The sequence below is a fragment of the Enhydra lutris genome, unplaced genomic scaffold (genome assembly GCF_002288905.1).
Source record: "Enhydra lutris kenyoni isolate GAN:26980312 unplaced genomic scaffold, ASM228890v2 scaffoldscaffold28, whole genome shotgun sequence".
NCBI lineage: Eukaryota > Metazoa > Chordata > Mammalia > Carnivora > Mustelidae > Enhydra > Enhydra lutris.
Genome location: NW_019154112.1, coordinates 6,662,345 through 6,679,568, shown reverse-complemented (window position 1 = coordinate 6,679,568; position 17,224 = coordinate 6,662,345). Strand labels below are relative to the sequence as shown.

At 45.6% G+C, this 17,224-nt stretch overlaps 1 protein-coding gene across 2 annotated transcripts in view; it reads right to left on the bottom strand.

Annotated features, from left to right (window-relative positions):
* Positions 1-7,304: 7,304 nt before the first annotated feature.
* The window catches only part of LOC111152378 (patatin like phospholipase domain containing 1), a 37,803-nt gene continuing 27,883 nt past the window's right edge, over positions 7,305-17,224 (bottom strand). For both annotated transcript variants that reach the window (XM_022510905.1, XM_022510906.1), the window contains 5 exons: positions 16,874-16,934; positions 10,311-10,898; positions 10,006-10,011; positions 9,085-9,163; positions 7,305-7,434 (listed from right to left, as the gene is read on the bottom strand). In XM_022510905.1, coding sequence (XP_022366613.1) covers positions 7,305-7,434; positions 9,085-9,163; positions 10,006-10,011; positions 10,311-10,898; positions 16,874-16,934 — 864 coding nt within the window. The remainder of the gene's footprint in view (positions 7,435-9,084; positions 9,164-10,005; positions 10,012-10,310; positions 10,899-16,873; positions 16,935-17,224) is intronic.

Below are 17,224 nucleotides of genomic sequence, written 5' to 3'. Positions count from 1 at the left end.
TCAAGAGCACTGAGGTACGTGGGAGTCCCTGCTGCTTTGAAAGGCTTTGAAAAGGTGGGTAAGTGCCATCAGGGCATAATTAACTTGATTTCTGACCCTGAGAAGTCAGGAGGCTAAGTGAGTAAGCCAGAGATAATGGGGTCTGCCAAGACCTGGTTAGTTTGGGATGTGAGCTGAGTTACACAGAGGCCTATGAGGTAGAGGTCGTTCGGATATGCTTGTTTGGAAGACCAGAGAATGTTCTGCCCTTGGTCTCCGTACCAGGGAGACCTCCAAGTTCAGAGTAACAGTGACTGGCACATTAAAACAAAAACAAAAACAAAAACAATCCACTAGTATTGGCTTTTTAAAAAAAAAAGGCATTATAAGGAGAGAGGAGCTAATTAGAGTTGCCAAATTTAGCGAATAAAAATATGGGTGGCCTAGTTAAATGTGAATTTCAGAGACACAACAAATAATAGCAATACTAGGGCCATCCTTATACTAAATAATGAGTCATTGTTTATCTGAAATTCACATTTAACGCAGTGTCCTGTATTTTATCTAGCAACCCTGGAACTACTGCAAGAAGAGTTCTCTTAATTACCTTGTCACGGGGAAAAGGGAAATAAGCAAAAGGAAGGAAAATATACAGGGGGATTTATCAATACCTATAACTAACATAACAACATCTGGGCTCTAAACACAGGCTTTAAGTTAGAATGACGATGACTATTATGTTCCATTCCCCCTTGAGCACCAGGGAATAAGCATTCCAGATGCCTCCCCAATCCCGTTCACAGGGCTCAAGGCCTTAGGGCCTGCAGCCACCGACAAACCACAAGACCACTCCTGGGAGGAAAGCCAGGAGACCGCAGCCAGGAGGACCCCTCTGGGTGGGACCGGTCTCTCCCCACCCATGTGGCCCCCAGGCTCATGCCCCTGACTGGTCTGGGCCACAGAATCAGAGTGTCAGAGAAGGCAGAGGGTGTAGGAACACCCGAGATTTGATTCTTTTCAGCCTCTCAAAGGTACAGTTAGTTAGCAACGTAGGAAATGGGGTTTGCAGCTGACGGCTGAGAAAGAATTCTTGAGGTGTCTTCAGTGCAAAAACGGTGGTTTTATTGAAGCACAGGGACAGGACCTGTGAGCAGAAAAGGCTGCCCTGGGATTTTGAAGGGTGACTGAGGATATACTTTCGAGTTGGGAGGGTTTTAGGGACAGCGCAGGCCTCCAGAGTATTTTGGAAACAAGGTTTCCAGGATACTGAGGGGACTAGAGGGGGCTGGCTATGGTTAGGAAAAGGTCATTTATTACTGTTTAGGAGAAACTCTGTCATGAGCCCCTTCACATGTAGATCAGTGGGCCATATTTTGGAGGATGATTGCCAACTTGTATCTTGGAGGTAGAGATAAAGGAAGTTTCCACAGGAATTTTTAAATGGTAAAGCAGACTGACAGGATCCTGGGGGGTTGGGGTAGGATTGTCCTTTGCCCTTAAGGAAGTGTCAATATTGAGGCAGCTAAGCTCCCAGAGGGAGGTCATTCTGCCCGTTTCAAGTACTCGTCAGTGGGCTGTCGGCAATAAGGAAATTTAATTTTTTCTCTTGTCTTTGTTTTCCACATCAGTTAGGTTCTTCCTGGCAGAACCTTCTGAAGGGTGCCTATGTGGACTCCTGCTCCCTGACATGGTCCCCTTAAATGTAGGTTCCACCAGGCCCCCTTGGCACAGCCTCCCACACTGCCTGGCTAACATTTGCATGCATCTCCCAGAGGCCTCAACCCAGCTCAGGGCTCTCTTATACCCCAGTCCTCTGGGTCTTGCATTCCAGAATTTGCTAAGCAAATACATCTGAGGTCTGTGGGCAGCCCAGGCTTCCTTGCTGGGCCTGACCAGGGCTGGAGGTTATCCACACTCCAGCAAGCAGTGGGGCTCTTTTGTTTTTTGTTTTTTGTTTTTTTCCTGGGTGGACTGGAAAAATTGAGGCAGAGGGTGTCTTTCTCACGGAATGTTTTCATTGAGGCATGACCAGCAGAACGATTCGGCCCTCGTGCCGCCCTCCTACTGGGAGATGGAGAGGGAAGGGATATCTGGCCTCCTACTTTCCTCCACAACCACAGCGGGACTCACAGGAGCACAGGGCAGCCTGCTCAACATGGCAGCAACCGCGAGCCTTGGGGAGCTTTGAAGGACCTCATGCCTGATGGGCTCTGCAAGGGATTCCGGTGAGCAGCCAAGAGTTCAGTGGTTGCAGATCAAGCCTTTGGTCCACTAGGAGAATTCAAAACAAAACAAAACAAAACAAAAGAACTTGGTCTCTTGACACCACATGAGAGAGGAAAGTGTACTGCCCCCCCACCAAGTGTTCGACCTGGAGACTAGATCCTGGGATGCCAGGATGGATGCAGTCCCTCTCAAAGAAGAGGAAGGAAGGCCCAGAGCTCAGCCAGCCGGGAGGAGGAAGTACTGTGAGCTCTTCAGAGCCCATCCATGCTGGTGTCCATCTGTCTGTCCAGAGCAGAGTAGTGGAAGGGCTGGAGGTCCACTGAGAAGCTGAGAGGATGTCTAGGCAAAGAGGTGCTTGCCCAAGGGAAGCAGGACCTCCACACCAACAGGCTGGGTAGTGGGCAACACCTGGTCCCCAAAAGGCCTAGGGTAAGGGGGATGCATCTAAGAGCCTTGGGGAGAAGGCTCTACCTTGGGGTCATCACATTCTCTCCCACTCCAGCTCAAGTTCTCTCTTGGTTCACAGCTTCCTAGAAAAAGGACAGAGAGTCATCATTTCTAAGTCCCTCATCGAGGACTTTCCTCCCCTTATTTCCACTGAGAACATCCCTCACAGCTTCCTATATGTCGGGCAGCCCCAAGCAAGGAGCCAGGCCCCATTCTAGCCAATTGGATGTGTGGAAGTTGGAAATCTCGATTTATATCAAAAAATCAGTTAGCAAATCCCACTTTATTATACAAGGGTTTTTTTGTTTGTTTGCTTGTTTGTTTTTGCAAATGGAGAATTTCATCTGCAGAGCAGGAGTTGAAAAAAAAGTGTTTGAAATGTTATTCATTTTACAAAAGTCTGATTAATATTTGGTTTTTCAGGAAGAGGAAGGAAGTAGAGTGACCTCTTGAGTGCTGAGTGTGGTTGTGTAAACTGCAGACTGCACAAGGAGACCCTGCCAATACAGAGGGGAGGCATCTCACAGAAATATTTATGCCACAGGTTATTTGTACAGTTTGGTGTCTTTGTAAACCATTCATACAGATGTCTAGCAGGTGGCAGTCAACTGTTTTAACAAAATCAGTATGTTATCACAGTCTTCCAGGAGCTGGCAATCAAGTTCTCCAGGAAAGGGTACTGTTTTCTTAGTGCACAAAGCAATATATGGGCTCGTGTTGGCCTCCACTATAACCAGGAAGAGATGGGTGGGGTCAGAAAGGAAACTGGGTGGGTGGAGCTCAGAGGTCACTGCAACATCTGGGCACAGAGCAGGTAGTGTCTGGCTTCCAGGGTCATCCTGGGCAGTTCCACACCTCAGGGTCGCTGTATTCCTGGATCCAGCTGGGGTGAGGCCTGTAGGTGACCCAAACTGTCTCCGAAGTGGAGAGAAGAGAGAAGTCGAGTGGGCAGGGAGCAGACCTGGATGTAAGATGCCAAGAAAGCACATGTGAGGAAAAATGAGACAAAAAGGGGACAGTGGGAAGCCTCATGTTTCAAGGCCTCTTCCACCTGCTGTGTGACCCTGGCCAATCATTGGCCCTCTCAAGGAAATTGCAGGAAGACTCCTGCAGACTGCACCTCAGAGAAATGCTGGCCTGAGGACCTGTCAATTCTTGGACGGTTTTCAACTCTGACTGTGTCATTCTGTTTAAACCCTGTAATGACTCCCCAGCACCAAAAAGTCCAGCTTTGTTAGCATGGTCCCCAAGCCAGCCTGCCCTATCCCTGCCATGTCTGCCCATGCACCTGTAAGTGCACCCCCAGGCCTCTCCCTGCCCAGACAAAGTAGACTAGAGCCTATGACGTCTGATTCACTCCAGGGCTCCTTTTACCCTGGGAGGCCGTATTCCTTAGTGCTCGACACCAAGACGTTGGTGACAGACAACTTGGATCCAGATCCTGGCTCTGCCATCTCCGTACTCTGTGACTTTGGGCATGTTGTTCACCCTCTCTGTGCCTCTATGCCTGGATCATAATAACTCCTCAGTAAGTTTTAGCTATTATCATTACATTCCCATTCGAATAGGGGGAAATTCCACAGTAACTCAAAGGAGGAGCTCTCTAGCTACAGAAACAGTAGAAATCAGAGGAGTCTGACAGACTTGGCAGCTGTTGAGAGGATCTGAGTAGTAATTAGCAAGAGGGACCTCCCCCTTTCCCATTTGGAGCCTGTAGGCAGTCGGTGAATTTCTCAATCTGTCTTGCCATTTACAGGCCAGTTACACAACCTGAATCAGATGACCACAGAACTCTTATGGGAGGAGAGCCAAGGCTAGCAGGGGAAAGCCAGGTTGACACACATATCTAGCCACGGTCCAGGGGCAGAGCGTATTTGGCATATCTGTTGGTCCTGGAATGAAAGGGACAGGGAGCAGACTCAACCCCAATCTGTAGCCTAAGCAGAGCTATCCCAGACAACCCACAGAACTCTGACAGAGTAAAAGAAACATGTGTTCTGGAATCCATTGAGATGCGGGGGATGTTTGTTATGTAGCATTACCAAACAGAAATTACTGACTAATACAACCAGGATCAGAGTATGATTTTGAACATCTGATTTAAAAAACACAGAGGGAGGGGCTCCTGGGTGGTTCCGTCAGTTAAATGTCCAACTCTTGATTTTGGCTCAGGTTGTGATCTCAGGGTAGTGAGAGAGAACCCTGCATCGAGCTCAGCATCAGGCTCCATGCTCAGCATGGGGTCTCCCTGAGAATCTCTCCTTCTCCCTCTGCTCCTCCACTTCAATGGTTTTCTCTCTCTCTTTCCCGCAAATGAATGAATGGATGCATAAATAAATAAAAACATAAAATCTTTAAGAAACACACAAGGAGAGAGAAAGAGAAGGAGAGAGAGATATTAATGTATGGAACTTCTACCCTATAGTTTTTTTTTAAGATTTTATTTATTTATTTGATAGAGAGATCACAAGTAGGCAGAGAGGCAGGCAGAGAGAGAGGAGGAAGCAGGCTCCCTGCTGAGCAGAGAGCCCGATGTGGGGCTCGATCCCAGGACCCTGGGATCATGACCTGAGCCAAAGGTGGAGGCTTAACCCACTGAGCCACCCAGGCACCCCTACCCTGTAGCTTTTATTCTCACTTCTTTCCTCTTTATTGGGAGGAATATCCACTGGGGGCCAGGAGTTGCACAGGACTAGCCCATGGATGTGACAGTGTCTCTTGTGATTGTACTCTGTTAGGAAATGAGCAGATTTTCTCTCTTTCTGGATCTCTCTTTCTCTATGCCTAACCTTTCTGAGCTTCTCTTTTCTACCCCCTACCCTGGTGTTTGAAGCTCAGAGCAGTGAATTTGCATGGAATTGCTTAAGAACATTAACTGGTAAACTGCTTCCAGGCAGTTTCATAATCTGTTCTATAAAGGAACACCACAGATGGCATGTGTGACCTACTGACAACAGGGTTTCCCACAGCTGTGAATGTTGTTTTGTTTGTTTTTATCACAGCCTGCTTCTGTATAAAGTACCTTGATTCCTAGAAGTTTATCGACCAAGGTAGCTTTGGCTGAATTGCAGTTCCACCACTCCGATGCACAGGTGGAGGCCTGGTCCCGGAATGAAGGGACTCGAGCCTGGGCCTGGCTTCCAGATGGCACTCCCAGCCCCAAGGAAGTTTCCTCACCCCCACAGCAGATCTGCCTGTGTTCTCCTGACCAAACTTGACCTTGAGCTCCTAGAGACAGAGATATGGACACTCAAAAGTCAAAGAAGTCTTGGGGCTGGAGACCAAGGAACAGAGCGAGACTAATCCCAGGATTCACTAATTCCATGACCCCAAGGGGACTGCCAACTGCCCGGTGGATTACAGGATGGGCACCTTCCCTCCCCATCATTTAATCCAAAAATTGACACATGCATCTGCCCCACTTCCTACGGCAGCTCTGAGAATCTCCTTCCCACCATACTGCTTCCCCCAACCCACCAAGTACCTACTTGCCCAGACCTCAAAGTGGGCCTGTGGCTGCTGGGGTGAGACTCTGACCCTCATCTGTCTGATATATCTCTCTGCCCACCTAGGATAGGAACAACACGGAAGGATGTCACTTAGAATGATTTGAGCATTTTTCTGACCAATGGAGGCTTGAAGCAAAGTAGATAGCTGTGTGGGTCTGTTCCAGTCAGAGAATATTTTGATAATCCAGTAAAATCGTTGTTGATGACTCCTGGCTTGGTTTGTGTTTGAAGCTGGCATTTTTCATCTGTAAGTGTGTATGTATGTATGCATGTCTCTTTAAAAAAGTAGTTCAGTAAAAAATTAAGACTTGGTTCTTGTCTTTGGTCTAAAGTTCAATTTTGGAGTAAACTCTTAAAAGTTGGGGATTGAGGGGTGCCTGGGGTGGCTCAGTAGGTTAAGCATCTGCCTTCGGCTCAGGTCATAATCTCAGGGTCCTAGGATCAAGCCCTGCATCAGGCTCTCTGCTCAGCAAGGAATCTGCTTCTCCCCCTCCCTCTGTGATCTCTCTCACTCTGTCTCAAATAAATAAATAACATCTTAAAAAAAAAGTTGAGGATTGAGTTCAATTTGCTTTCTCTAGAGCCCAGAAGAGTGGGTGGTACTCATTAGGTGCTCAATAAAAGTTAAAACTGATGGACTCAATAACAATGTAAAATAAACAAAAAGCTACAAGCAGCTTACATTGGTAAGGACTTTTAGTTGTACCTTGGTAACAGTTTGGATCTCTTGAGGGTCACAAGGTCACACATCTGTCTAGTTTGGTTTTTAAATAGAGGTCTATTCAGAAGCTAAGAAGTCCTAGTTAACCTCTGCATATAACACTAATATCTACCAAATTATTGAGTGTTAATTACACATCGTGCATTCTGCAAAACAATTTACATGTTGGCCTCATTAAACCTTCACAATATTATCCCTGTTTTACAGATCAGGAAATAGAGGCTTAGAAAGATCACATGTCCTAAGCATGATCACTGAGTAAGATTATGGCAGAGAAGGGAATATATGCTGGGTGGGTCTGATTCCAAAGTCCAGCTCCTAACACCCACTCCTACTGACTCTTCCTTTACCCCTTGTAATCTTCCTGCAGACTCTTCCCAGAGCTTTTACTCCCCATGGAACTTGAGAAACATTAACCATGCTCACTGCACTTTGCCGCCTGTTTTTTTGGATCGTGGATGTCTTGGGAAGCTTATTCTGGTGCAATTTGTCTTTTGTTTGTTCTTCTTAAACATCTTGCTCATCCAATTGAAGTCTTCAGCAGGGTTCCCCCTGGGCAACAGATGAAGTAAATAGTTTGTTAATGACCTGTCCTGTGTCCTCCACTATCAGGGCCCTGCTCCAGCTCACAAGATAGACACACCAATGCTATGTCTTTTTTTTTTTTTTTAAAGATTTTATTTATTTATCTGACAGGCAGAGATTACAAGTAGGCAGAGAGGAAGGCAGAGAAAGAGAGGAGGAAGCAGGCTCCCTGCCAAGCAGAGAGCCTGATGCTGGGCTCGATCCCAGGACCCTGAGATCATGACCTGAGCCAAAGGCAGAGGCTTTAACCCACTGAGCCACCCAGGCGCCCCGCAATGCTATGTCTTTTAACCCTGGCTGAGCCCCAGACTTCCCACAACAAACATTTGTTTTTATAATCAATGACCATTTATCTAAGTAACATCATGCTAATGAGTCAACTGAAACGTAACTGAACTTTTTTAAGTTATAAGTCAATGCAATAAAGTTTAAACCCTGTGAACAAAATGCATAGTATATGCCCAAGCACAAAATTTTTAAATTCATGAAAACGCTTTCAAAAAGTTTTATAATTAAAATTGTACTTAATGTGAGAACCAGGTATGTTTTGATATACTTGATACGATATAGAGTTGGAACATCAAAAGGACCTGCTCTGCCAATAGGTGCCGCTGTGGCCATGGAGAACCCCAGCCACCACCAGAACTGCCCCAAGGCAGGAGGGATGAGGTTGAGGAGGGGAGAGGTACTATTTGACCCACCTTCTGATCTCCTGCTGGTGTCTTCCATTGGCTAACCCAACTGGCAAGAAGCCAGCAAAGGGAGCCTGGGTAATGTGACCCCCAAGGAACTTAAAAAAATACCAGTCCTGGGGTACCTGGGCAGCACAGTCGGTTGAGCCTCCAACTCTTGGTTTCGGCTCAGGTCATGATCTCAGGGTCATGAGACTGGGCCCCACATGGGGCTCTGCACTCATTGCAGAGTCTGCTTAGGACTCACTCTCCCTCTCTCTCTCTGCCCCTACAAAACCCCCCACGCTTCCCCAACCCCGTGCTCATTTGCTATCTAAAAAAATAAAACTAAATAAATCTTTAAAAAACAACAACAACCAATCTTCAGGCCCTCTCAGAATGACTGTGAAGGTAAGTAATGGAGAACATGTCACACAACCCAGACAATTGATGAGTATTATTAAAAAAGACTTTCTGGGGACAATCTATAACATAGGAATATTAGCCTGCTTATTGCGCTGGTAGAAAATAACTTGTATTAAAGGAGGCCTTTGACAGAGTCCCACAATTCATTCGGCCCAGGAAATAGCCTACTTCAGGCTAGGATGCAGCATGCCTGCTAGCTCCCTTGAACTGAGACACCACCAGAGAGTAAGACATGGGAGGTGGGGGTGTACGTTCTCCCACTGCACTCAGAGAAGGGACATTCCCCAGTGAGTACAGGAAGGAGCTGATGAGAATGACACTGTGAGCACAAATAGCTCATTTCCCATTCATTGCCCCCACTGAAGACAAGAGAAGTGTAAAGGGGTGGACTGTAATCACACAAACTAGAAAAGGATCCCAGTGTTGCTATGGCAGCTAAAAAGAAAGAAAATTTCCCTTAGCTGGGCCCTCCTCCCCCAGCCAAAGGAAAGAATGTGCCCCTAGTTAAGGAGAAACTTACATTATGTGAGGCTTGCTGGTGGCTTCCTTCACATTAACCAAAGGCATGGCATCTTTCAGATTTGAAGAGGCAAGAGGAGCTATAGTCAAAAGTAAAAATAGAGGAGACAAGAGTAAGGTGGCAAAATCTTGCCCATTTCAACTCATCTGTCACCTCCAAAAAGGCTTTCTTAACCCCCGAGAGAGAAGTGATCTTAATCTCTATGAGTACTTCCAACACTCTGTGTTTGCTAGTAATGTAGTACTTAATCATTTGTGCTGTGTTTTTAAGGTTAGTATCTCTGTCATCCCCTCGGCTGCAGGGGAGATTTCCTGATAGTGAGGAGCTGAGAGCTGTTTAGCTTTGAAGCCTCTAGAGCAGTGCTTCTCAAACTATCTGTAGACAATACCAGTTTTAAAGAACCATCTTTTTAAAATCTTTTTTTGGAATCCAAATGGACTAGTACTTTTGTGACATACAATACAAGGACTTAGTAGGAAAATGACCAAGCTCTTGGATGTCATGGCTGTAAACATTTCTAAATGCTTACTTTCAACCTCTGTACTCAGTTCATTGTGAATTAGTAACAAATAGTTTGGGGACCAGCATTGGCTCACGGAGCACTCTTGGAGTAGCTCTGCCCTGGAAGAGCAGTTATTACAATAACAAAAACCTTCTGGTACAGTAGTTCTCAATCACAGTTCTCAAAAGAACCCCCCGGAGGGCTTATAAAAAGACAGATAGCTGGATCCCACCCCCCTGAGTTAGTAGGTCTGTGGTAGCGCCTGAGAATTTTCATTCCTAACAAATCCCCAGGTGTAGAGTTTGCTGTAGGTCAGAGACCAACCTTTGGCAATCAGTGGACGAAAAGATAAGAACAAAGGTCAAGAACACTGCCCCCTTGTGGTGGCCTATCCTCAAAACAGGTAGAACGGCTAAAACTAACTGCTGACTTTACCAATGCACCCCCCAACGCAATGGTTATAGGCAACTAATGAGTTGTTGAACACTACATCAAAAACTAATGATGTACAACAATGAATCTTGGAACACTGCATCAAAACTAATGATGTATTTTATGGTGACTAACTTAACACACACATACAAACTAATGATGTACTATATGCTGGCTAACTGAACATAATTAAAAAAATAATAACGCAATGGTTATCAACTCCCATGTTGTGGCACACTTGCTGAGGGGCTTCAGACATAAGGAAGGTGGAAGAAGCCAGAAGGGTCCATACCTTGGGGCTGTTCTGGGACTAGTTCCTCCACAGGTGGCTGTGCAGGTGACACTGAAGGAGAACACAGGGGCAGTGTGTGAGATGTCCCCACAGATGAAGACCCCAGGGATGGCCTGGGTGACAGAGATGACTGGGAGGGTGGGGATCTTGGCGGTGATCCAGTCATTTGTACCCTCTGCTGTGGTGGTGATATATGAGACAGCGCAGGTGTGGAGCTGAGTGGTAAGGGCACAGCTGGGAGTGATACAGGGGGCAAGTCAGCTGGAGAATGTGATGGTGATGAGGCCAGTGGAGATGCAGGTGACTGCTCGAATGAAGAGACAAGTGGTGAAACAGGTGATTCTACAGGCCACTCATGTGTGGATTCGGGTGTCTGCACAGGTAAGGACACAAGTGGACTGTGGCAGCTCTTTCCTTCCCCTTCAGGAGCCCACTGTGTGTGAGGTTGTATGGATTCTTCTTGCTCTGTTTGGAGGCTTGACTGACTGAGTTCAGGGCACTCACTGCCAAGGGCAAGTTCTATATTGCAGTATACTTCCACACGGGGGAACATCACTCTCTTGGAGGGAGAATTGAGGTAAGCAGCATCTAGGAAAACAATGGCATTGGGTCACCGGTGGCATTACTAGCCCCTGGCATCAGCATGGCATTTTCAAAAAGTGATTTCCCAAGTTATTTTCATAAGCAGGATTAGTGCTTTTTAATGGCCTTTCTTTACTTACTCAAATTTATATTGAGTATTTGATTGTGTATTGATTCACTTATTCAACAGATGTTAATTGAGCAACTATATGTGCCAGGCATTATACCAGGTACTGAGGAGTGAGGGAGACAAAAACAGGTGTGATGGTTCTTGGCCTCTTGGAGCTTATAGTCTGGCTTGGGGGCAGGCATTGATTATCCAAATAATCTCGTTTTAACCAGGACAAGTTCTAGGTGAAAAAGGAACATGATGTTAGAAGAGAGGGAAGCAGGGAGGACTTCTTCAGGAGGGTTTCCCTGAGGGAGCAACATTTGCACTGAGATCTGAAGGGTGAGTGAGGGTCCAGGGGGTGTTGGTGTGGGATGGGGAGGAGCATTTCAGACAGTAGGAACAGCACACACAGATGCCACAGGTTTGAGGGAGCATGAGGAAGGCCTGAAAGGTCAGTGTGGTTGGAGCAGGGGTGGGGGCATGTGGTGGGAGATGGGGCTGAGGAGGCCACTGGAGCCCAACCATACTTGTAGAAACCATTGAGGGCCCTTGATTTTCACAGAGACCATGAAAGACCTACAGGCAATGGGGCTGCTGCACTGTCTCTGGCTTTGACAAGATCACTGTGACTGCTGTGTGGAGACTCGCTGAGAAGGGCCTAGAGGACCCAGGGAAATGTGTAAGGCAGTGGTGGAGAGGTGCTTAGGGCTTGCACCTGGAAGGAGAGAGAAATAACTAAAAGATTCTATTTAGGAGGTAAAATAAATGAGAACTGGCAATGGATTGACTGGGGGGAAGAGAGGAGGGAGCTGGCTTGTACAACCAGGTAGATGCTGGTGTTGACAGGGTGAACAGGGAGGGGATGGGTTAGGGGAGCAGTGAGGAGGGCACAAGTTAAAGTTTGTTTGAGGATATGTGGATTTTAGGGGTACTTAGAGATATCCAAGGAGAGATGAAAAGTGTGGGCACTCAGATATATGGATTGGATCTCAGAGAAGAGTTGAGGGTTAGAGGTGTACATTTGGGAATCCATCTATGGATGGTCATTGAAGCTGTGAAGGTGGTCATGGAGGAGTTTGCCTAGGGAGAAAAAGCAGAGTGAGAAGAGGAGGGAGCCAGGACTGAGTGAGGAGGGGGAGAGGGGAACCCAGGCCAAGATTCTAAAATGGGCAAGACTGGGGAAGACTGGGGTAGACTGGGGTAAGGATCCATTTGAGAAGTGGGGATTGGATATATAAAAGAGAGATGAAATAATGGATAATTCAAGAGTGCTGAGGTGGGAAGGGGTCTGAGCACAGGTAGGGAGTGGGCTCTAGGCAAGAAAAGGGTTGCTTCCTTTAATGTTCTAAGAAGGAGGGAGACAGAGCAGGCTGAGTTTGAATATTTGGTAGTGCAAAGTTGAGAGAACTTCCTTCTGTTGGCTTTGTGTTTCTCTGTGAAGTTGTTTGGAGGAAGTCCTTCTCCTGGTGATCAGGGAGAGGGGAAGTTTTAAGGTGGTGATTGCAGAGGAGGAGAGACTATGTTGCCAGGATAAATACAGCACAATCACATTTTATGTAGAAACTCACAAGCTAATTCTAAAATTCATATGGAATTATAAAGGACCTGGAATAGCCTAAACAACTTTTAAAGAAAAAAAAGGAACGAAGATGGAAAACTAAGACTACCTGGTATCAAGATTTACGATAAAGCTTCAGGGATCAAGACAGTATGATATTGATGTAGAAACAGAGAAATAGATCAATTGAACAAAACAAAAGGTCTAGAAATAGACCTGTGACATACAGAGACAACTGACTTTACTCAACAGAGATAGCATAGTCTTTTAAACAAACAATGCTGGAACAGGTAGTCATCTAAATGAAAAGAAAAAAAAAAACTTTATTTTATATCTTGAACCATATTCAAAAATTAACTCAAAATGAAATATAGACACAATGAAAAAACAAAAAGCTATAAAACTTCTAGAAGGAAACATAGGAAAAACCTTTTTGTGATCTTGAGTAAAGCAAAGATATCTTAGATAAGACACCAAAAGCATTATCCATAAAGAAAGCAAATTAATAATATGGGCCCCATCAAAATTAAAAACTCCTTTTTAGGAGACTGTTAAAGAACTGAAAAAAGAAATCACAGACCGAGAGAAAATATTTGCAAATCATATTTCAGATAAAGGGCATTTATCAAGAATACATAAAAGCTCTTAAATAAGAAAACGACTCAATTTTTAAGCTGGGCAAAAGAGCCCACTGAGGGGTGCATAGGTGGCTCAGTGGGTTAAACCTCTGCCTTTGGCTCAGGTCATGATCTCAGGGCCCTGGGATCGAGCCCTGTGTCGGGGTCTCTGCTCAATGGGGACCCTGCTTCCCCTTCTCTCTCTGCCTGCCCCTGATCTCTCTCTGTCAAATAAATAAATAAAACCTTTAAAAAAAAAAAAAAAGAAAAAAGAGCCCACTGAAAGAGCTCTCAATGGCCAAAGGAAATCTGAATATACAGACTTCAGTTAATAATAACCAACATTAGTACATTAATTCTCAACACTACACTAGACTATGTACCAAATTTTATATGTACCATACTATAATTTCTAACAAATATAAGACATAATAATACGGAATGTGGAGTACATAGAAGCTCTTCATGCTATTTTCACATTTTTTTCTGTAAATCTAAAATTATTCTTAAAAATAAAGCTTATTATAGGTCTGGGTGGGAAATGATCAAAAGAATTGAACCCTTCAACAAAGATGATATATAGATGGCAAATAAGCATATGAAAAGCTGCTCAACATTATTAGTCATTTAGTAAATACAAATTAAAATCACAATCAGATGCCATCACACAACTATTCACATGGCTGTAATTAGGAAGACTGACCATTTCAAGTGTTGGTGATAATATGAAGAAACTGGAACTCTTATGCATCGCTGACGAGAACGTAAAATGGTACAACCACTTCAAAAAATAATTTAGCAGTTTCTTAAAAAGTTAAACATACCTTCTGGGTATATGCCCTTAGTATATATCCCAAAGAATTGAAAATAAGACATTTGGAAACCTGTGCTAAGAAGAAGAAACAATTCAAATTGTTCTTTGGTAAAGAAAATGCAGTATGCACACAGGTGTATGTCACATGCTACAAAATGGATAAACCTGGAGGACATTATTATAGCAAAATACACCAGTCACAAAAGTCAAGTACTGTGTGATTCCATTGATATGAGGTATCTGAAGTAGTCCATCTCCTAGAAGTAGAAAATAGAGTGGTGGTAGCCAGGGCCTAGGAGAAGGAGAAACATGGAATCACTTAGTGATGGGTATAGAGTCTCAGTTTTGCAAGAGGAAAAAGTCCTGGAGATTGGTTGTACAGTGTAAATATACTTAACACAACTGAACTGTACACTTAAAAATGGTTAAGATGGTGGAACACTTGGCTGGCTCAGTTGAAAGAGCGTGAAACTCTTGATCTCAGGGTTGTGAGTTTGAGCTCCACATGAGGTGTAGAGATCACTTAAAAATAAAAAGTCTTTAAAAACTGGTTAAGATGGTAAATTTTATGTTATGTGTTTTACCCTAATTATACATATATATAATTGTATATTACATAAGTATAGGTTAAATGTACATCCACCATACCATCTAAACATTCCACTCCTCAGTATTTACTGAAGAGAAAGGAAAGCATAAGTTCATACAAAGACTCCATGAGTATTCACAGCAGCTTTATACATAATAGCTCAAACTGGATACCAACTAGATGTCCATTAATGGGTGAGTGGAGAAATGAACTGTGGGGTTTTCATAGATGGAGTGGAATGTAAAAAGGAATGAACTATTTATACACGCAATAACATGATGAATCTCAGCATGATTATACTGAGTGAAAGAATGCAGACAAAATCAAGCCCATACTGTAAGTCCATACTGGAAATTTCTAGAATGACAGAAAGTAGATTGGGGGCACTGAGGGAAAGTGGGAAGGGTCACAAAGGAGCATGAAGAAGACTTTGGGCATGATGGATAATGGTTCACTCTCTTGATTGTGGTGTTGATTTCACAGGTGTGTGTGTGTGTGTGAAAGTGAGAGAGCGGGAACTTAACAAATTATGTGAACGAGGAAGGGTGCAAGAGAAGGAAGAATGCCAGGAAGGAAGGAAGGAAGGAAGCAAGGAAGGAAGGAGAGGGAGGAAGGGAGGAAGGGAAGGGAGGGAAGAGAGGGAGGAAGGAAGGTCTAGCCAGGCACGCCTGGATGCCAGATGGATAATTTTAGACATGACATCCTTTGAGCTCCAACCTCACTCAACGCCCACATCCACATGTCTGTGTGGGGAATGTGGATTTTCAAGCCTACCAGCAAGCAGTGCCCTTCCCTTTGGCAGGAGGCCGCTGCCTGGAGAGGCCAAGGGTGGAGGGGGAAGCTCGCCTGGCAGCAGGAATAATTAGGCAGATGTGAGTCCTGAGAAGGGCAGAAAAGGGGGATGCCAGGATGTGAGCTGAAGAATTCAGGGTGACATCTTGCAGGTGTGGCCTTCTGCCGGAGCTGACCCCCATCCAGAAAGCAGTAGGGTAGGAGGCTGGAGCGGACTCCCGTTTTTCTGTTCCCAGATGGCAGGTGGGAATTAAGAGTGTGGCTCTGGGCACCAGCCGCAATTTCTCTGGATGCGTCATACCTTCTGCTTGCATCTGGTGCTGAGAGGAAAATCCAGTCCTACCAAACCCAAGAGGATTTAGGGGAGGGGCTGAAGGAACCTGCGCTGAGAGAGCCATGCAAACACTGGCAATTTGGAAGGGGAATCGAAAATAGCTGGGAGCCAGCTTCTTCCTTATGAGTTGGGTCAGTTCCTGCTTGGAGTGATTCTAGGGCCTGAAAAAACCCACCATCCTCCATACACTGCCCTGATTCTTCAGCAGATGCCGAAATGCTCCTATTAGAGTCTCACCCTTGGGTTTAAGACTGTCATTTATACAATGGCGTCCACATCAACTAAGGGGGGAAGGGTGGGGAAGCATGAGACGGCGCTGGGAGAGACCAGAGATGCTAAAGCAGGGCACTTTGTAACTTACCCATCCACTACCCTCCCCCCCGCCCTGGGCTTGCCCTGAGAGGAAGAGAAAGAAGTTCTAGGGGAGAGACAGGGACATTTGGTAACCAGGCAGCCAGGTGCAGAGGGGTCTCCTGAGGCAAGGAATATGTCCCAAGTCCTGGTTTCAAATCAGGGGATCCTCCAACCCCATGTCCCCAGTATACACCACAACTGAGGAAAGAGTGAAGGGGCTTCCCGCTGGGGATGGAAAGGACCTCAGGCCCTTGACAGCCCCTCCTCTTCCTGAGACTCCGTAGGTGAGACCCCATCCCTACCCCCCACTGACACTCCTCATGTGGTCCTCCTTTTGGGCACTTGGAGCTTAATTTTCACAGCTGTCACCCATGTAAATGTGTAGGAGGTGGGGAGCTATTCAAGTAGAGTCAGGGTCAGGAGGAGTCTGTCCAGCAGAAAGGCGAGAGGAGGGCCCTGTCTCCTAGATCAGAGGGTCAGTGGGCTGGATTGACTGTGTCCAGGAATAAAATTCTGAGGTGGGTTCCATGATCAGCCCTATTATACAGATGAGAAAACCGAGGTCCCAGGAGATGAATCCCTGGTTCAAGATGACACAGTTAGCAGGTGTCAGGAACCAAGATTTACCTTTTTTACAGATTAGGAACCAAGACAGGGAGGGCAGGTGATGTCCCTGAGTTCACACAGTCAAGGGGGATGAGAATCATGGCCCAGGCCTAATTGCCTCCAGAATCCACATTCCTTCCATCCTTCTCTCCTGCTCCTCCCATCCCCCAACCTTGTCCAGAGAATGGCCCCACCTCGTACTTACTCAATCGCCTCAAATAAGAAACGGTGTCTTCATACCCTCGGTAGTAATAGTTGTGCAGGATCTGCAAGGGGGGAGAGCAGGACAATGACAAAGGCTGCAGCAATGTTGAGAGCTGAGGTCCCCTCCCCCAGAGCAGCTCCTTTCATTGCCTTTGAGTTTTATTCAATGGATTTATAAAATGAACCCATCCAGTGTCCCATCCCTCACTATCTGCTAAGAAGTGGGGAGCAGTTATGATCTTGTGTCCATTAATGTGGCGGGTCATTAATGTGTTAAATAATTTACAGCTGATCATCAGCTTCCCCTGGGCAGGAGAGGGTGAGATGTTTGTAGTAGAACCAGAAAAGGTGC